This window comes from Denticeps clupeoides, chromosome 4 (genome assembly GCF_900700375.1).
Source record: "Denticeps clupeoides chromosome 4, fDenClu1.1, whole genome shotgun sequence".
Lineage (NCBI taxonomy): Eukaryota > Metazoa > Chordata > Actinopteri > Clupeiformes > Denticipitidae > Denticeps > Denticeps clupeoides.
Window position 1 is genome coordinate 23955855 of NC_041710.1, and position 20315 is coordinate 23976169.

The 20315-nt window shown below is 40.9% G+C and overlaps 2 protein-coding genes across 4 annotated transcripts; both read right to left on the bottom strand.

Annotated features, from left to right (window-relative positions):
* Nucleotides 1-3184: 3184 nt before the first annotated feature.
* Nucleotides 3185-7328, bottom strand: LOC114789244 (ecto-ADP-ribosyltransferase 5-like). The gene is made up of 5 exons (XM_028978449.1): nt 6990-7328; nt 6825-6893; nt 6441-6511; nt 4712-5451; nt 3185-3532 (listed from the first exon to the last, which is right to left on the bottom strand). Exons 3-5 carry the CDS (start codon nt 6498-6500, stop codon nt 3454-3456), a joined length of 879 nt encoding a protein of 292 aa, XP_028834282.1. The 5' UTR covers nt 6501-6511; nt 6825-6893; nt 6990-7328; the 3' UTR covers nt 3185-3453.
* Nucleotides 7329-7466: 138 nt separating this feature from the next.
* On the bottom strand, nt 7467-20183 carry LOC114789238 (interferon regulatory factor 2-like). Of its 3 annotated transcripts, none has more exons than XM_028978437.1 (10): nt 20105-20183; nt 19236-19363; nt 19031-19130; nt 16235-16411; nt 16113-16147; nt 12150-12221; nt 8904-8991; nt 8375-8554; nt 8254-8297; nt 7467-7978 (listed from the first exon to the last, which is right to left on the bottom strand). In XM_028978437.1, the coding sequence occupies exons 2-10, from the start codon at nt 19320-19322 to the stop codon at nt 7640-7642; spliced, it is 1122 nt and encodes a 373-aa protein (XP_028834270.1). In that variant the 5' UTR covers nt 19323-19363; nt 20105-20183; the 3' UTR covers nt 7467-7639. The 3 variants fall into 3 exon arrangements, with proteins under 3 accessions (XP_028834270.1, XP_028834268.1, XP_028834269.1); XM_028978435.1 differs by lacking the exon at nt 20105-20183 and adding an exon at nt 19557-20051; XM_028978436.1 differs by lacking the exons at nt 12150-12221; nt 20105-20183 and adding an exon at nt 19557-20051.
* Between the last annotated feature and the right edge of the window lie 132 nt (nt 20184-20315).

Consider the following 20315-nt stretch of genomic DNA (forward strand, 5'->3'; position numbering starts at 1 on the left):
ACAGTGGGGAATGGCCTTGGTCTCTTCTGTTTACTCCCCACTGTTTTAATGCATGCACAAAGTGGTGTGTGTGTGTGTGTGGTTGTGAGCGGTGTGTGCCCTGCAATGGGCTGGTACCCTGCCCAGGTTGGGTCACAAAGGCTCCGGCACAGGATGGGACCCTGAGCAGTTAAAGATAGTGAGTTTTGATGTCACATGTAGTTTATTTGTCAGAATTCCAGTCATTGTACCCATGCAAAACAATATCAAAAGCGTCTAAATGAGGTATGTAACAGTCAGATAAGGACATTAGAAGCAGGCCATTGTTTTTGGAACCACTTTCATGTGATATTATGTGCATGTGTACCTTTAACTGGAGAAAAATATGCCATATTTACTGCAACAGTTCACTGGAAGTTGCCTCCTTTAACAGAATTGTGTACTGTTAAGGTTTTTTGGGACTACTTCATGGAACACACTATCAGTTTGAACAGGAAACATGCTATGTGTTTTGGAAGGGCTGAGACAATTGTTCTGACAATAAATGTTCCAGTCACTCCAGGGTTCAATATTTACCTTGGAATGCTTGAGGTGAGCTTCTTCACCAAAGCCATTTCAGTACAGGCCTAGAAGCCCTTTGTGCAGTTGAGTAAAATTTAAAAAAGTCGTTTATTTGATCAGTACCACATTATTGTGCATCAACTAACCAAGTCAGGTATACATTGACATCAACTATCCAGACAGTTCGCACCCACTACAGTTTGCCTACCATCAGAATAGATCCACTGAGGACACCATCTTATAGACACTTCACCTGGAAAATAAAAACAATGCCAGACTGTCATTTGTAGACTGCAGCTCTGGTTTCAGCATGTTCGTTCCATCCAAGTTGATGCAAAAACTACTGGATTTGGGACCCCATGCCACCCTGTGCAAAAGACCCCAGCAGATGTCTCTCAGCAAACAATGACCATATGGCTTACGCAGAGGAGATAGGGCTAATGCAATAGAGGGGTCCGATCTCACTATCGAATGCTGTAAATGTTAGGAAGCAGGATGCAGTTCATATGTTTGTTGAGATGCATCAGTTTTTAATTCTTTGGGGTCACCCTCACCGACAGCTTCAGGTGGAAAAAGCACAGAGTATCCTGACAGTGTGTATCATATCCTGGTATGGCAGGGCAATTACAGAAGTACTGTATATTCCATATACTATTCTACAGGATGACACCATCACTGATTTGTTATGTGTTATATTATACTGGGTACTTCTATTTGTATGGTAATACAAAGTATATTACATATGACCTCTGCAGAAAAGGGCAGAGCTGGCTGTACCTGCTGCGGAGGCTCAGGTCTTTGGGGGTGAAGGGCCCACTCTTGAATACCTTTTATGACTCTGTGGTGGCCTCAGCTGTTTTTTATGGTGTGGTCTGCTGGGGAGGTAGTATCTTTGCAGGGTACAGGAAGAGACTGAACAGGCTGCCCTCTGGTACCAGTGGAAGTGGTGAGTGACAGCTGAATGGAGCTTAGCTATCATCCCTGACAACATCTCCCACCCCGTGCAGGAAACCCTGACATCACTGAGCAGCTCCTTCAGTGGCAGGCCGCAGCCTGCAGGCCGCAGTCAGAGTCTTTCCTTTTAACTGCTGTCAGGCTCTAGAACAGCTGACCACATATACATAGACTAACAAACACACATCCAGTACACCAGTGTACATATGTGTACTGTATTACACATATGTACACTTCCATACATTGCATGTACACACAAACACACAGTAGAGGCCAAAAGTTTGGACACACCTTCTCATTCAATGTGTTTTCTTTATTTTCATGACCATTTATATTGGTAGATTCTCACTGAAGGCATCAAAACTATGAATGAACACATGAGGAGTTATGTACTTAACAAAAAAAGGTGAAATAACTGAAAACATGTTTTATATTCTAGTCTCTTCAAAATTTGCTCTGATTACTGCTTTGCACACTCTTGGCATTCTCTCGATGAGCTTGAAGTGGTCGTCACCTGAAATGGTTTTCCAACAGTCTTGAAGGAGTTCCCAGAGGTGTTTAGCACTTGTTGGCCCCTTTGCCTTCACTCTGCGGTCCAGCTCACCCCAAACCATCTCGAATGGGTTCAGGTCCGGTGACTGTGGAGGTCAGGTCTCCACTTTTTGTTAAGTACATAACTCCACATGTGTTCATTCATAATTTTGATGCCTTCAGTGAGAATCTACCAACGTAAATGGTCATGAAAATAAAGAAAACACATTGAATGAGAAGGTGTGCACAAACCTTTGGCTTGTACTGTGTGTGTGTGTGTGTGTGTGTGTGTGTGTGTGTGTGTATCTATACATACACACACACACACACACACACACGTGTTATATTTTGTATTTTGAAAATTGTTCATTGTTCCTAGTTCATAAGTAACTTTGAAAATGAAAATATCAGCTAATGGAGAGCCTCTTCAAAACAGCAGGATTTGATTGGATGTTTCCAGAAGGTAGTGGCTGATGTCTACCAAACGTAAGAGACAACTGATGACTCTGTTGACATGGACTCTCAGTACTCAATGAGATGTCTGGAGAGTAAAGTTTAGCTTTGTCTGATGCCACCAAAAAGGCTGTGTAGTGCTACATCTTGAAAATCAAATGCTGGCTATGAGAGAGCTCATCTACTGCCAAAGGTGCAGACAATGGCAAGAGGAAGACCTGGACAATAGAGCAAAGGGAAAGGGTCAGATGAATCATGTGTTGTTTGGATCATGTGAGTGGCTGGGTGCGTGCCATTTTCATGGGGAAAAGATAAGAGCAGGATGCACTTAAGAAAGAAGACAAGTCGGCAGAGACAGCGTAATGCCCTGGGCAATATTCTGCTGGGAGATCTTGGTTCCTGGCATTATGAGGATGTTGTTTTCTGCAATGGTATTCCCAGAAGGCCATGGCCTCTCTATGCAGGAAAAAGCAGAATTGACTGCAATTATTGTTGCCTCCATTTTGGGAACAGTACTCTTGCTCACTGTCACTAACCTTTTTGCAGAATATTTTACTGATTCTACTAAAATGATTATAAGCAAACTGAAGACAAATCCAATTCCATGAAGTCAATTAAACAACAGGACTTGAGAACAGGCAATATTTTGGTCTAAGATTTATTTATAACTTGCGTTAAGTTTAGGTAAAAAATTTGATTAATCAGGTTCACAAATTAGTTTTCTTTAATGTTTTCAGTAAAATATACTGGTCAAATCACAATTAATATAATATGAAGTAGTGAGTGTATAAACACTGATGAAAGATACATGCCAGTCACATACTAGGTACATTCCTGTATTTTAGTCCAGCATTTCCCCACAATAATATGGACATGCTGCATACATTTTTCTCATAAGAAAAAAGAATTTACAAATGTTTTATTGGATAATGATTTGGTAAGTAAAATAATAAAAAAAGTACAAAAGCAAAATAATTAGTAAAGTAATGATGTGGAGAGGAAAGCAGCCAGCAAGACAAAGAGACTGGAACTCAACCATTTGGTGGCTGAAGAGCTATGGGGACAAAAAAAAAAATCAATTAATAAAATTAATTCACGAAGTTCCTTATACTACATTATCACTGCACTGTAACAGACGTAGAACACAGGGAGAGTTCACTAATGTAACATCAGGTGTACAAACAGGAAAGTGCTGCCTGATGGTCATCTGTATCTTGGAGAGGGGGAACAGTCCCCCCAGAGACCCCCAGTCCTTTCTGTCGGTGAAACCCAGGACATAAACTTTATATTGTTTTATAAACAAAGTTTGTGTGTTGAGCCCAGTGGTATGATTTACAGTTTTCATGTACCCTATTCTGGACAATTTAAACCCCATTGGGACACATGGATGTATAGCATACCCTGGTTTCATCTGCATTCTCCACCCTTAACGCCTCTTTTTTTTTTGGGGGGGGGGGTCATCTACAGACTCTGCTGCAAGCATCCCAGGGTCACAGCCACAGCCAAACTAAACACCATCAGCACTTCATTAAAAGCATTCTGAATGATGAGCTACCGAACGTGACATTGGAGAACTTTCTTCATGTGATACCTCAGTGCACAAACTGTCAATGTGTGGAATGTATAGACATTTAGGTAAAGGTCAAAAGAAGATATTCATCATACTCAGCCCTGATCCTGGCAATCCTATATGGAATATTACTTTGCACACCATAAGCTAAGTACTAGGGTGGTAGTAGCCTAGCGGGTAACACACTTGCCTATGAACCAGAAGAACCAGGTTCAAATCCTACTTACTACCATTGTGTCCCTGAGCAAGACACTTAACCCTAAATTGCTCCAGGGGGGGACTGTCCCTGTAACTACTGATTGTAAGTCACTCTGGATAAGGGCGTCTGGTAAATACTGTAAATGTAAATGGTGTGCACAGTAAGTGAATCTTGCCTAAAAGTGAATGGATTGTCATTATGATGCACAGCACACGGTGCACAAAACGAAATGTGTCCTTTGCATTTAGCCCATCACCTAGGACGCAGAATGTACCTTCCCCGTTGGTTTCTTGGCGGTTCGGGATTCAAACAACCTTCCGATTATGGGTCTGTTAACTTACCGCTAGGCCACCACTGTGCAAGTGCAATCCAACCTGATTTCCATCAGTGATTTTGTTCTGCCAGATTATACTAAACAGAAAATTACCTGCCATGAAAAAGAAACACACAACACGCTGACTTACCCTTGGAAGAAGTAACAGTTATGATAGCTGTGGAACATTGAATGCTTCAGGACAATCTCTTTATCACACTCAGTACTTTTCTTCACCTCTTCTACTATGAAGACTTCATCTGGGGAAATCAGATTCTCAAATGTCTCTAGCAAGCAGGCATATTTCTCCAGATTAACCACAGAAGAGGATGTAATGGTGAACAGGGTTCCGTCATTGTCACAGTTTTCCTCTGCAGCTCCCCGTTGATTGAAAGCAGCAGTGAACCTCCCAAATCGCACCTCGGTTCCCTTTGTTGCTGTAAATTGTTTAGTACTGTAACGATATACAGTTTTAGATTCTGAGATGTTTTTTAGAATTTGCATTGCATCCCTCAACAGAAAGTGAAAGGACTTGAACTGAAACTGTTCTTTGTAGACAGTGACATCTCCACCTTTGGTCTGCACAGCCTCATTGAACATCAAACGGAATTTCTGGCCACCAAGAATGTATGTCATCAAAGCCTGAGTGTGCTCTGGTTTGCCTCCCGGGACGATTGAGCATGTGTGGGACTTTCTTTTCTTTTCCTCCATTTCTTGGTATTTGGCAGTGGTTTGTCTCCATGCTGTCTGAAAGTCAATGTTGCCTTCTAATTCCTTTTGTAGCAGGCCATTTTCATTCATGACTTTTTTATGCATCTTCTCACGACACCCAGAGAATCTGTCATCCACAGCATTAATTGACATGTCCATATTATGAAAACGGCAAGTGACCTGAAATCATATATGAAAAATGTGTCAAAAAACTATATAATATTATATTATACTGAAGTCAGGTCCCGCTAGTAAAAATTACACACACACACACACACACACACACACACACACACACACACACACACACACACACACAGACAGAGAGAGAGAGAGATAGAGAGAGAGAGAGAGAGAAAACCAGTTTGGATACGCCTTCTCATTCTATGGTTTTTCCACTTCATTGTAGATTAGTATGGAAGAACTTTGAAAGAACACATTAAAAAACACATTATTTAAAAAAAGAAAATTGAAATAAATCTAAATGTGCTTTATATTTTAGATTCTTCAAAGTAGCAAACATCTTGAAGGAGGTGCAGTGCTAATGTTAATGTTCAATTTCTGAGGCTGACAATTTATCATCTGCAGTAAATGTAACTCTTTGTATTCCTTCCGTTTTCTGTGAAGGCAGCATTTCACTCTCTTGGCTTCTCTCCGCCACCTTAAGTTAGACAACAGGTCCGGTTTCCACCAGTCCCAAAGGTTTATGCTGAACGCTATCTTATCATTCACTTATGTTGACGAGAATCTCATGAAGCAGCTTTTGATGATGACAATAGTGAACAAAGCTGCCGTGATGGTAAACAGAGGCGACTCTGAAAAACAGGCCCAAACATACCTCCCTTCTCCTGCTACAAAAAATAATAAATGTTCTGCAAAACTGCCAACAAGAAGGTGCGTCCAAACATTTCGTAACTAAATAGGTTCATTAAAAACAGACCTGTAACAAGTCCCTCAGCTCCACATTAAAAACAGGCCTGATTTCCCTCATTTTCCAAATGTTAATGAAATGCTACAAAGTCGGTCATGTTCTCAACAGTAATGTTTCATTTAGATATATCATGCTTGATTTGTATTTACATTGTACACAGTGGGCAAATTTAATGGATTTGCAGTTGTATATGTACAGAATGTATAAAAATATGTATAAAATGTACAGAAGAACTTACCCTGTAATCCAAGATGATGGCCATCAGGAAAACTGATTTAAAGCCAATGCACTTCATCATTATAAGTTTTACTGTCATATTGTCCGTCCAAAACACAAGAGAAAACACACTTTAAACATAAGTCAAATGAATAATTTCAGATATTTTCAACTTGGAACAAAAGATTCATTTAAACCAGCGGTCAGCACCTCTTACTATAAAAAACAGCTGTTCAGAATGCTGTGTTATGTATTGCCTTTCTGAAAAAACTTATCTTGACAAGTGATTTGAGAATTTGGTTAAATAATTGCTGTATTAAAATAATCTTAATTTTTATTTATTCATATTTCAATTTAATTTTACACAAATCTGAAAAATACCAGACAACAAATTCAAGGCACCTACCGTTGCAGCTCAAAATGATTATGAAACAGAGTAACCTCCTCTCACACCAGAAACTAGGACATTTCCTTCCTTTCATTTGGAAAAAAAAACATTGCGGTTTAGCTTCCTGAGGCTGTCCAGACAAATGCCCAAGAGAAAACAGATTAAAATATTTTTATTTCTCACCCTCTACTGAATGCAGTTATAGTAGTTTGTAACAAATCTGGACACTTGAACTGCAAACCATAAAAAGTGTTCGTAAACAGGAATCACTAAGGGATCCAGCAGACCACAGTTATTTCCATCTCCCGAGTCCTACAGCATGGGAATCGAGAACCTGCATTTTCCATCTGCTTAATAAAGTCTGCGTCATCTTTCTTGGCCATATCCAATTGTTATTTATAGAATGTTGGCACACAAAGTGTGGGAACAATTTGGGAGTTTTCCCCCAACATTACCCCTGACTTTAAAAGAAAATTCATGTATCTTTAGCATAAATACAATAAGCTAGCTTTTTTTGTCAATTGCACAATATTAATTTTCTAAACAATATCATGCCGAGGCAAGATAAAATTTGATCACTATTATTTTTTTTCATTGATTATTTCTGACTAAAATAAATTATGAATAATGCCAACAATCCAAATTGAAAAGGCACATTGATAGTGTTGAAAAGTATAATAATAAACAAATTAATACTTCAAATGCATTTCAAGGCAGACAAAAGGTGTGGAGACATTCAGTCAGTGATATGTTGCCTTTTGTCCATTGGCCAGCTTATAAGTCCTCTACGAACATTACACAGCAGCAGGATATTGAACACTTTCAGGGCTCTACTATGTAGGCAATCGAGCAATCTGGTCTTTGGTAATAACATTAACAGCAACACTGGTTTGACTTCTCAGGTTAACGGTCTGGTGGGTAGCCGTAGATAGCCTTGGGTGGGCAGGACTCTTGGTATTGACTCGATCAGACATGAACCTTGAGTGCAGACATTCTTGCCACCAGGGAAGGGAATCATAGGCAAAAACCGGAGACTTCTCTTGGTGGGTGGTCACTTTAAAGTTGGCCTTTCCTGAGGTAAAGAATGTGGTTGTGCTGGCTGAATTGCAGGAAGGGAATTTCAACACAGAATGTGCCTCTGTTGATGACCACTGCAAGTCCATGGCATGTCCCTAAGGGAGAAGATACTATACTTAGAGTCATTTAAAGCAAAAAACAAGAAGACATGAAAGTTCCAGCTACACTACAGGCCAGATGTTCAGGTTCTCCCCCGTGTTTAAATAAATAAATAAATAAATAAAAGAAACTACATGACAACAAATGTTATTTACATGGACTTGTGAATACTTAAAATCACTGAACCATTGTTGAGTCAATAATTATTGCGTTTTATTCATTAGTTAGACTGTAAATTCAACATGATAGACAGATATGCTTTATAACCCACCTCACTAGAATCTTCATCACTGCCAATGCTTTCTGTCTCGATCTCTACCAAAGAAATTACAAAAGGGTTTCAGAGGTAAAATCATAACAAAACACATTGGTATTGTTATAGAATTCCATACTTTCAGAGGACGAAACTGGCGAAAAGTGCTGGGAGTTGGTAGTGCAGGATGTGACCGATGGCCCCTCTTTCTGCATGATCACCTCATTCTCACTATTCACTTCGACAACATGACAGACATCTAGAAGTTCACTGATAACTAGCTGGTTATTTGTTGAATTCCAAATGACCAGGTCATGTTCTGGGGGAAAAAAATGGACAGGACATATTATATTTGTATCATCAATTACATTCTTCTCCCTTCCATTTCTGGCAATTAACAGTCAACATTTCCAGAAAAACTAATTATAGGGACAGTTCCCATGTGGCAACTCAGGGATGAGTGTCTTTCTAAGGGACACAATGGTATTAAGTGTGTTTTGAACCTGTGACCCCACAAGTGTGTTACCCACCGGGGTACTACCACCGTTGCACAGATGTTGCAGGACATAAAACAGTATTCATCTTGTGAGAAGATGAAAGACACAAAGCTGTCCGTCCCTTCTCTGTTTATTCACTATGTAAAGAATGTAGCAGTTCACCAATCTTACCAAGTCCCTGTGTGCTGTCTGCCTCTTGCATTATCTTCACCTTTGCCGCTCTGGACTGTGAGTACTTTCTACCATGTGTCCTGTCACTCTGAGTAAAAGCAAAGCACAGTATGAACCCATATAATAACACATGACGTTAACGGTTCACTTAGCTCATAGATGCCCCGATTCTTATCCAGAGGATCCCCATATTGCAATAACACAATTTATACAAGTTGGATTAGCCTTGGAATCCGGCCTTTAATGAGTTTTTTGGGTTCTTGTACAACATACAGTACTTCCAACTTTAACACACACACACACACACATCGCAGATAGAACATGAAGCATCATGGAACCATATATTAAATGTACCTCACAAAAGTAAACTAGATTACTTTCTTTCTTGGTGAAATAGCCCTTACATAGCCTGGAGGGGTGTTTGGGGTCATTGTCTTGTTGAAAAATTATGGTTCCACTAAAGGGCAAAAAAAAAAAGATGGGAAGGCACGTAGCTGCAGAATGCCATGCTAAATGAGCGTGCATCAAATTTGATAAAACCGGCAACAGCATCACACCAGTAAAGAACCCCCATGCCATCACACCTCCTCCTCCGTGCTTCACAGTGGGAACCACACAAGATTAAATAACCAGAGACATTAAAATATGAAGTGTGTCTTCAGAGTTTACCGAAATAAATCTACGCATTCTGATGAAAAATAGTAAACAATATTTTTCTGGAAGATTTATCAGTGAATGCAAGTGAACACAGTGAACCACAAGGTTTGTGTTTTCTCTCAAAGAACAGTGTGTGGCACTCAACGCACTGCACTTGCTCAACACAAAAAAAATAACATGCTTTCGAGCGAAGCACAGGGCATGTTGCGTTTGGTCTGAAAACAGTGTTCAACCATGCTGACCAATCAGATGTGTCCCATGCTGAAGCCACGCCCACTTAAACAGAAGCAAGGGCGATCGCTCTCAACCCATGGTATTCTAGTTACAGCACAGTTCACATTTCAGTGCTTGGTTATGCTACAGTTTTTAATACACATCATATAGTGAATAATCACAAATTAAATTGCAATATTTATCAAATAAATTGTAATTTGATTTAGTCTTAAAATCGTTCAGCCCTAGTTCTGTGCTCAAAATATTGTGTTCACGTTCCCCACGTAGGGTTAAAGATCATTTTAAAGCATGTTCTGGCTACTATGGGTAAACACACTGACATCAGTCAAGTGTGTGTGTGCATAAAAAGGGTGGTAGTAGCCTAGGGTTGTGCAGTGGTGGCCTAGCGGTTAAGGAAGCGGCCCCGTAATCAGAAGGTTGCCAGTTCAAATCCCAATCCGGCAAGGTGCCACTAAGCAAAAGTGCCGTCCCCACACACTGCTCCCCGAGTGCTTGTCATGGCTGCCAGAGCTCATCCCGTGACACTGGGAGCAGGGCAGCGATTCACCCAACACGCGTACAGTAAATTTTGAGTCACAAATCTACCTAGTGTAAATCCCTCTGGACGGCAAGAGGAGAATGGGGAGGTAGCCCGCCGCCAAAACAGGGAGACCATACACAGGCCGTGTTGCCAACCACAATGCAACTGTGCTGCCCTTAAATCACAATCAGAATTCTTATGTAGACTAGAATTTTTTTCCACATATTCAAAAACACTGACCATGCAATCAGTCATTCATGGACATTTATTTATTTTATCTTTCTTTAACCTGTAGTTACTTTTAGGTTGACCACTTTGTGTAAATATTGTAGGAACTGGTGATTTTAAATTTGATTCTGTTCGCATTTTGTTTTGTAAATATAATAAAATTGAATTATAGTTGATAATGTTTTTATTTAAACCAGTTTTAACGTCAACCTGTTGCGTTGCATGCGATTAAAATCATGCCACGGCTCTGAAGAACACACACAAACACAGGTAAATTCAGCGATTTTTAACAGGGTGAGTACAACAGTAATATGCACTGGTTAGTATAATCAAATGAAAATCGATTATAGGCAGTATGAGGTCTGAAAAAGATAATCCAATACGCATACCAATACTTCTAGGGCTGGGCAATAATCCAGTGTAAACAGAAATACTAATATATTTTCAAAAGAGATAAAGCAGTAGAACATTTCATTAATGCTGGTAAAATGTGATGTTAAAAAGTGTTTCCTCAGCTCTCTGCACTCTTGTGCACACTCCTTGTGAATTCCCAATAACTACTGGATAACTGTGCAGCTTTCCTAAATATCACCTACCACCACTTAGTGGACAAAAGTGGCGGCATTAAATTAAATGCAGTACTTTGATTTTTTTTAAGTGGATTGTGATCACCAAGTAAGGAAAAAGGAACAAATACAAATGTGTTATGTAGGGCTGAACGATATATCGAAATGGAACCAAAATTGTAATTTGAATAAATAAAGACAGATCTTGCAACCCCAGTTAATTTCCGGGTTGCGTGAAGACGCATGCACAGACATGCTGGGTTGGCTGAAGACAGTCAGTGAGCAAAAGACTGGAGTGTCGGCAACCCCTTGGTGTGTTGGGGAGGCAGGCAGCAGAAGAGACAACGCGATGGGAGGAACAGGACTGGGCAAATGCAGCTGAATGGGCAGAGCATAGGTGGATGATGCTCTGTCTGTATGTCTGAAGGGGCGTGCAGCAGAGTAAACAAAGTTCAGACAATAAAACAAAGATGCAAAATCTGGACATTTCATAGAAAATATCAAGACATGATATTTGATACTCCACAGTTCAAACAACCAAATTGAAGAAGAGGAAAGCACAATGTGAATCACAAAAATCCAAAGTGAATCAGTCAAGAGCAGCCAAGAGAGGATATCCGATATCTGAATCAAGTCCATTGGTAAAGTACAACTGAGAGTAATGTAAACTCAGGAGAAGTGATCCACAGCAAGCAAGCAGAGATGCTACTTGAATGAAAATTTCTTGATTGAACACTAGCTTTTTGTTGTTTTTCTGTTACGGTGAGCTTCAGGAAGCGGAAGTGAATTCATGTTGCGGTTCATGGTTGAGCTCCGAAGTCTTCCACGCACCACCTGCTCGCCAGGCAGTGCATGGTCAGGCTGTGACCCAATCGGTGTGCCCACCTGTGGGCTGGTTCTAGATGTCTCTGGAAGATTTGGGTAAGAGTCATAGAACTGTTCAATGACAGCTGGGTCAAGGATGTCCTTCTGACAGACCCAAGACCTTTCCTCTGGGCCACAACCTTCCCAATCCACCAGGTACTTCAACTCACACCCCACCTGCCGAACATCAAGCAGCCGCCGGACCACGTAGATGGGGGTCTCATCAGTGATGTTGGCTGGTGGGGGCACCTGGGAAGGAGGAAAGAGAAGACAGGTGAGAGTTCTGTGGAGGTGGGACACACAAAACACAGGTCTCACCTGAAGGGAAAGGGGCACAAAGATTTGAAAGGCCAAGATAACACTTGGAAGGGACCAATGTAACAAGAAGCCAGCTTTCTTAACATTCTTGTATCTCATAAAAGTACCCTTTTGGGTAGCCCAAGAAAAAGATCCTAGTTTGTTACCAATCAAAATAAACAAGCCACACTTTTCCCCAAAAATGGGAAACTAAATGATAATTTCTCAATTCCAATGGGCAGCAAGTTTAAATATAATCAGTACATATTTGGTAGCATTGCCTTATTTAATATTTTGGGAAGCCCTGGTGCCATTTTGAATTCTATCAATTTTCATATGGAGCTTTGCAACTGAGCTTCAACTCAGTGGCACCGTGGCGGATCGGGATTACGGGGCTGCTTCTTTAACTGCTAGGCCGCCATTGCCCTCATAGGGCCAGAGGAACCCAGAAAATTGGCTACCATGTGCCATTGAAAACTGCAGTCGGTTTTTACGGTGCCTTTGGATCAGTGTCTTCCTCCTTTCTGAGTAGCCTTTCACATTATGCTCCATTCAGCCTGATTGTTATAGCTGGATTTAGGTTGGGGTGAGTACTGGGTTTCTTGCCATTGGTGGCACACAGAAGGATGAAGATTTTCCCCCATTGTTCAACTGCCAAGGCATGCTAAACATTTTCAAAATTGGGAGAAGACAAAGTAATCAAGGAAACCTCAACGGATCTTCACAAAGGTCCAGAAAAAGGCAGGGCAACCAGAAGAACTTAGGGATCTTAAGCAGTGATGAGAAGGTAAGGGTGGAATGAGGCAAAGGTCGGCAGACTGGGTTTGAACAGTCCAAGACTTCTCACAGCCATGGTGTGGGGTCTGGTGTTGGTGAGTCAGGGTCAGGTGTGATCCTGATGGCTGTGCTGGATTCAGTAAGGATCCAAAGAGCAATGCAAGAGGGAAGAGCCTACTGGCAAGGAGCAGCCATATCTAGGGGCAGTTACAGCAGCACCCTTACCGGAATGACTGGTGGGCAATGGCCTTTCCCTGAAACCCTGGTACAAAGATGTCCCATAGACATGTAGTACAGACATCCCTCTAGATACAACATTACCATTGTTCTGTGGATAATCAGGCTGACATAACTTTTTCAGTCTGCTTGGTTTGGCCAGTGTGAAAAATATCAATAGTGTGTGAAATCTGCTCAGAGCAGGACCAGAAGTCAGCGGCCACTTGGAACCACAAAAAATTACAAGGAATACAAAAGACGACAAATTAAGCACATACAGGAGATGGAGGTGCTTAATTTGTGGTATGCAAGCAGATAATTGAGGCCCAGAAGGAACAGCTGCGGCTGTATAACAGACCGGCCTACCAGGTGAGTTTGTGCTTGTGTTGGTCCCTTTGTCTACCTGAAAATTTGTTTTCACCTCGCAGGGCCCTTACGTGGTGGCTGGGAAGACCGGTTTTGGCAATTATTAGGAAGGACAATTAGGAAGTCAGCCAGCTGGGCCAGCTCCAGGAGTAGTAGATCTACCACACCAACTGCCAGAAGAAATGGATCGCGCCTCTGCCCCTGGTGTTGGTGTCCAATTGGGCATCCACCATATGGACCAGCTGAATGGACACCAGGAATAGCAGGTAAAAGAGCTTGTTGATCTTTAAAGTGATATGTTCTCCTCTGTTCCCAGCAGGATCCATTTCATGCAGCATAACATCCGAACCTCCGCCAAAGTCATAGCTCCTCATCGGCCCTACAGTGTGCCCGAGGCCTGTCATAATGCCATTGAGAAGTAGGTGCAATGGATGTGGACCCCGGTCATGATCGATTGCCCAGCCTGCATTGAGAGGCTGGGCACCTGCATAGGCTGAGGGATGTCTTGTAGGCACCCAAAAAAAAAGTGTCATCCGGGCCTGGCCGAAGCATGCTACCTGAGCTACAGCATGAGCAATCGGTCTAGGCCATCAAGGAGGTCCCATGTACCACTACAAAGACACAGGTGTGCATTTTTCTTGGGTTCGCAGGGGGCTACTGCCGTTTCATTTTTCCTTTGCAGCCTCCCTCTCTGACAAGATGAAGAAGTGCCCAGAGAAGATTGTCTGGGGTAACTATCCAGGCACTAAAAAAAGCCCTGACCTCTGAGCTGGTTCTCCAGATTCCCAATTTCTCCCACAGACCTATGTAGTGTAGTGGGGTTGGGTGCCGTCTTGGCCCAGATCACAGAGGGAGAGAAACAATGCTTTTCAATAGAGGTGTTCAGTCAGAATGTACAAGCTACTTGAGTTGCACAGTTGACTTTCATCAGTTTTGCGTCTATTCTCTCAGCCAAAAGCAGCTACAAAGAACAACTTCACTAGCAAAATAACCCCACAGAATAAAAATATTTTTACAATGTTGATGTGATTTTTTTTTCTCTGACAAATATAAGTCACTGTAAAACAATTTATTCCTTTTCACTTAAGCATAAACTTTTCCTCCAACATTGTTGACTTATGAGCCTGAGCCTCAATATTTGTTGGCATGGTTCCTTAAACATGACCGTGACACCGGCTGTCTAGCAACAAGTTCATGACAAAAAAACTTTATTGGGGATCCGCTGCTGTGTTTAGTATACAAGTAATTGTGCCCCAATTTACTTTCTGTTTAGTAATCAAACATATTCAGCTTGTCAATTAAGTGAATATTTCCTTTTGATTTCCATGTCATCTCCGTGCTTTGTGGCAAAATGTTTTACAAACCTTCCTGATTGGAATGTGGGGACTGCCATTGTAGTTGGCCCATTTTTTGAGCAAATGAAACAGTGAATAACAGAGGAACATTACAACAAAATTAAAATGGCATTGAAAAATTTGGGCATTATGGCCTATTACATTTTTGGCCCTTTTTCAAGTAATTTGATTTGACATACTTGATTTTAAGTGACATGCTTTAAGTCTCTTATCATTTAACAATAACTTTTTTTCGTTTAATTGTTCTTGACTATATGACCGGTTTCAGACTGCAAAGAGGTCAAATGTCCTGACTTTGAATGAAATTAATTTATTTTATCATAGTGCTTGTGCCTTACTGTTGTGTAAATGTACATCACATGACCATTCAAAACGTGCCTGGTAGTTGATCAATAGGGATTATGAGCTGTTAAAGATGTCTGAAATGAGCACTACTTTGTACCTGGCATGTAGAAGAGATGTCTCTTTTAGCATGTTGTGCATTGGATACAGGAGCTCTTTTATAAATGATGCACATGCACACATATTTTTCTAGTTTGTACTTAAAGGTTCCATATCATGAAAATTTTACTTTGTGAAATTATTTAACATTAGAGTTCCACTAGCCTGTCTATGGTCCTGCAGAGGCTAGAAATGGTGATATGTATAAAGCGTGCTTTGGCCATTCTGCCAGTCAGAAAGCGGCAGCTCAGACAGTCGGATCTGGAATGTCTCTCCTTATGCTGTCATAAGAAGAAAGGTTACCTTCTGAGCACAAATAATGTTTCTCTTAGTTCAGTCATGTGAGACTATGAAAAACCAGTGGGTTCATTTTATGGAAAAATGCAGACACGACCTCCTGTCTGCACCAAAACATTGTGGCTGGTGAATGGTGTTGATGTTATTTCCGCGAATGCCGCCTCAACTTCTATACTGTCCCAAGGTTGAATTTCGAAAAGAGACTTCAGACACAGTATTCGGGGACCATTAAGGCCGATATAAAAGCAAAAAAAAATTCTTTGTGTCACATATGACAACACAGAATTTAGCAACCTGAACTGATGGTGTTAATTGCAAAAAACTATTCTAACGCCGTTTTGATATTTGTAACATTTGTAAAATGTAATTAATTTGTAAAGAAAACACTTACTTTGGGTCCTAGAGCCTTTTCCATTTTTTTCTTTCCTGTAGTGGTGAAATTTGTTTTAAAAAACTATTTGGGAGAATGGACTCCAACTGGGAAAAAATTGTGAAAAAATTTAAAAGACTCACCTTTTTTGATAGCCCGCTCGACTGGAGACAAAATTCTATACACTTTAAATGCATTTGTGCCTTTCTTTGTGCTTTTATCCTTCACTTCCTCAATGTCAGGCAGGGAGTTCATGGCGCAGCGAAAGTTGGCTTTCCATGTCTTTGGATCTGGCCTGTCAACACCAGGATGGTATTTTCCTACACAAATTTAACACAAATTAAATGCAACAAACAGATAAAAACAAAAATGGTTCATCTGTAATAGAGGGTATATTCTGTGCTCAACTTTTGTGGTCATCCTTTTTGTTTTTTTTTTATTAAAAAATGTTTTTAATCCAGCGTAGGGCAGAAACGTTTATTCGAGTAACACAAATGATCGAATACAAAAAATATAAAAAAGTTATTTGCATTAAATTAGTTCTATTATAGAATCACTCCTGCTTTGTAGACTACTGTGCAGCACCAGTATAATTGTTGTACACTGCCTGGTTTAACTGAAGCACATTTCAAAGTTAAGGTGGCGCAATTTATTTTATGCTATATTGCAGTGGCAGAAAAATTAGAAATCTGTGTTGCAGCACATGAAACAAAAGCATCCTCATGTGAACTGCACTTCTCCAAGCGGACTCGGAGCTTCTACAAGTTATTGTATTTTCATGATTTCCAACTGATTTGTAGCCTGTGTTATAGCCTGGGCATTTTTTCACCAGCGATAAAATGGCAGAAATCAGCATCATTTGTGTGTGTCGTTACGTTACATTTAAACATAAATGTAAAACATCTCGAAAACTAGAGCATTCATGCGAGGACAGAATGAAAGAGAAAGAGTGCATGTATGTGTGAATCACTCTGTCTGTTTCCAGTTCCACACACAAACAGGATTCTGATTGGCTTATTTTGCAAATCAAACCAACCAGATTTAAGTGTGGGTGGGCTTTTATTTAACTCCTCGAGGAGGGCATGATACCAGTTATCGGTTTTTGAAGTTATCAGTATGCAGGAGCATCATGAGCCTGAGCCTGAATTTCACAAGTTGAATTTGAGCAAGCTGAATAATATTATTTACAATTTTGTTGCTTATTGACATAGGAAATTATACATGGAATTGTAGAGGCAAAATATTCAGAAACATTGATTTTCTTTTGGTATTGGAAGTGTTTACAATTGGAATACAATTGGAAACTGAACTGTTTAAATTGCATTATTAGTAATACTTTAATTGTTTGTTTATATTTTCATTTTTACTATTTTTGTACTTTTTTTTTTTTTTTTTACTCAGATGGGCTATAGAAGGGTTCACCATTTTTTTCTTTTTTGATTAAAATAAAACTTAAGACAAATAGGTTAACCCATGTTTGAGGTTGTATTTCTTCTTTTTTTCCCATGTACCTCATAAATGTTTAATGGAAAGGTTGATTAAATTGGCTTAGCTCTGGAGTTGTAAGTTTTGATCTAATGAAAGTGTTGAGTTTGAATAAAAAATTTTTTTTTTTGCATGGAATATCAGCAAATTGCTAGCTAATTTTAAGAGACCTTTCATGTTGCATAACACACTATTGAAAGTGAAGTGATTGTCATTGTGAAACACTGCACAAACACAGCACATGGTGACACAACGAAAAGTGTCCTCTGCTTTTAACCATCACCCTTGGTGAGCAGTGGGCAGCCATGACAGGTGCCTGGGGAGCAGTGCGTCGGGACGGTGCTTTGCTTAGTGGCACCTTGGCTGATCGGGATTCGAACTGGCAACGTTCTGATTAAGGGGCCGCTAGGCCACCACTGCTAAACTATATTGATATAGTATAAAAACACAAAAGTATGATTCATCAGAGTACTCTGTGAAAATGAAATTGACAATACTTGAATGCAAAAAATTATTCTTATAATCTGCGTTTTTCAATCGTATTTTTGACTTATCAGTCTCTGAGTGTAAAGAGATCTACAAGATAACATTATAGTTTTACCGGGAGTTTAGAAAACCACGCCTATTTCTTGTGCTTAGCCTTGAGGAAAGCGTGGCGCGTTGAGCTCAACTCGCAGGTTTTAAAGAAGAAGCCCAAATCAATCATGCATTCTGCAAACGTTTCGCATTTTAGCTAATGAGCAGAAAAAAAGGTCAGCGTTCAGTCCACGCTCACCTGACTCCACAGACTCCTGAACCAGGCATTTGTGGTATCTGGTGAGTGTGGCGTGAACACTAATATTTTCTTCTGCTCATTGTAGCTAATCACAGCGTCCCCGCAGGTGAGCAAGACCTTAACACTTGTATTTGAAATGTAGAAAAACGTACCGGATGCATCAATAATCGACATCAAATCAAATTGTAAGACCAGTGAAAGTTCACACCTCTAATATTCATTTATCATTGTATATTTTGGATTTGTCTTTTATCTGTTCCTTAAAAAACTAAAAAAAAAAAAAAAAGTCTTCTGAGTGTCAGAAATAATGAAACACTGAAACACAGAAACACTGCCTGTTACCCACCGCAACAATAGCTAAGATCCCCCTGCCTCAATAACCCAAATGTGCCTTCTGACATATATTTAAAATGTATTTCATTCATTTGTATTAACATGAATTGCATCTATTAAACTACCGGTAAATTTTATGGTAGATTTATGGTAAAACATGTATGTACTTGCCAACGTTTAAGAACTAATTTATGTTTGTAAGCCGATCAAATGTAGGTATGTGATAGCATTAAAAAAAAAAAAAAAAGTCCAGACGGATATATTATTGTGAAGATATAGAAATACTTTATAAAGTAATTGTTTGATTGTGTAAAACAATAATGTACACATTTATTACGACCAGTACCAGTATGAATGGCCCAGTTCATGAAGAGAGGAGCATCTTTATCCAAATCCCATCCATGCCGTGCCGCATGTATCCATGGAATCTGAAAAATTTTGCTCTCCTGTGAATGGATATTAATACATCATTAAAATATGTCGTGGTGACAACAAGCCTCCTGTATCAAACACGTACAACTTTACACCTTTTAAGGCATCACCCACTGCACCTTGTCAAGCCAGACCAGGCCTGGTATTAAGCCGCCCTCAATCTGCTCTTCCAGCCAAGGCCGCATTCGCATTCGCTCCACCGGCATGGCGACTCCGGACTGGATCGGGCCGCCGAAACAACTCGCTTCTGTCGAACGAACACACACAGCAGCTCGCGTCAAACACCAAACGCGGACGAGGAGGTCGAGCGACGCGACGCGACGCGACAGCGGGCCACCCGAGGGCCGCGGCGTGCTGCGAGTCCGGCGCCTTTCGGGTCATTTCACGGGGTCCGTTTTAGAACGAACAGGTCGTGGGTTCGGCTTTTTAAAGCGCTTCACCTTGTTCCGCCGCAATGGTCGTGTTTTGCCACGTAGCCTGCTTGTAGCCGAGCCTGGCACGAAGAAAAACATTGGAATTCGTTACGTACAAACTCATTTAAGTTTGTGGATAATTTGGGGCATATAAATACTTATCGCAGTGGAGAAAAAAATGACCAAAACAAGAAAGAAAGCAGAATGGTGTCTGTAGGCTACGCATCAACACGGTGGCCACGTACGGTGGCTCATGACGCGGAGTAAAAATACATTTTAATGCGCGGAGTGTGTCGGCTTATGGGCATACATAGAGGGCATACGCATAGAGATGTATAAAATGTAAAAAAAAAAAAAAAAAACATCTTATTTAATGTGTCGTTTCCTACGCGCTGTCGCGTAAAACGTGTACTTTCGGTTACGGTCGGTGGCTACTTCCTGTCCGAAACCAGCCGCCCCGAAGACCGCGCTCGACCCCCGTTCAGCACAGAACGTGGCCGCCGGGCCGCCCTACAATGTCGGGGTCCGCGAAAAGGAAAAGCAAAACCTAAAGCGAAAAGCGAAAGTAAAGTTACCGTAGGACGTGGAGGGTCGAGGCCGCCGCCGCCGCCGATGACGCTGGTGAAGCGGAGCGTGTTCTCCCCTCCAGGCCGCCAGGTGGCGCACACGCAGCAGCCCGGCTGCCTGGACGCCGTTTCGCTTTGTGTCTTTTGTATGAAGCGTGTTGTGGGAAAAGAATATATGTTCGTGGCTGTGATTCCCTCATTCTGAATATTTGAAATCTAA

Bases quoted from the DNA above. Each gene is read 5' to 3' on its own strand.
- LOC114789244 (XM_028978449.1), bottom strand. From the start codon at position 6,500: ATGATGAAGTGCATTGGCTTTAAATCAGTTTTCCTGATGGCCATCATC. The intron at 5,452-6,440 runs GTAAGTTCTTCT...ATATGATTTCAG, and splicing joins CCATCATCTTGGATTACAGG to GTCACTTGCCGTTTTCATAA. The intron at 3,533-4,711 runs GTAAGTCAGCGT...TTGTCCCCATAG, and splicing joins AACTGTTACTTCTTCCAAGG to CTCTTCAGCCACCAAATGGT.
- LOC114789238 (XM_028978435.1), bottom strand. From the start codon at position 19,653: ATGAGTTTGTACGTAACGAATTCCAATGTTTTTCTTCGTGCCAGGCTC. The intron at 19,131-19,235 runs GTGCAGTGGGTG...ATCCATTCACAG, and splicing joins GCCTGGTCTGGCTTGACAAG to GAGAGCAAAATTTTTCAGAT. The intron at 8,555-8,903 runs GTAAGATTGGTG...TTTTTCCCCCAG, and splicing joins AGACAGCACACAGGGACTTG to AACATGACCTGGTCATTTGG.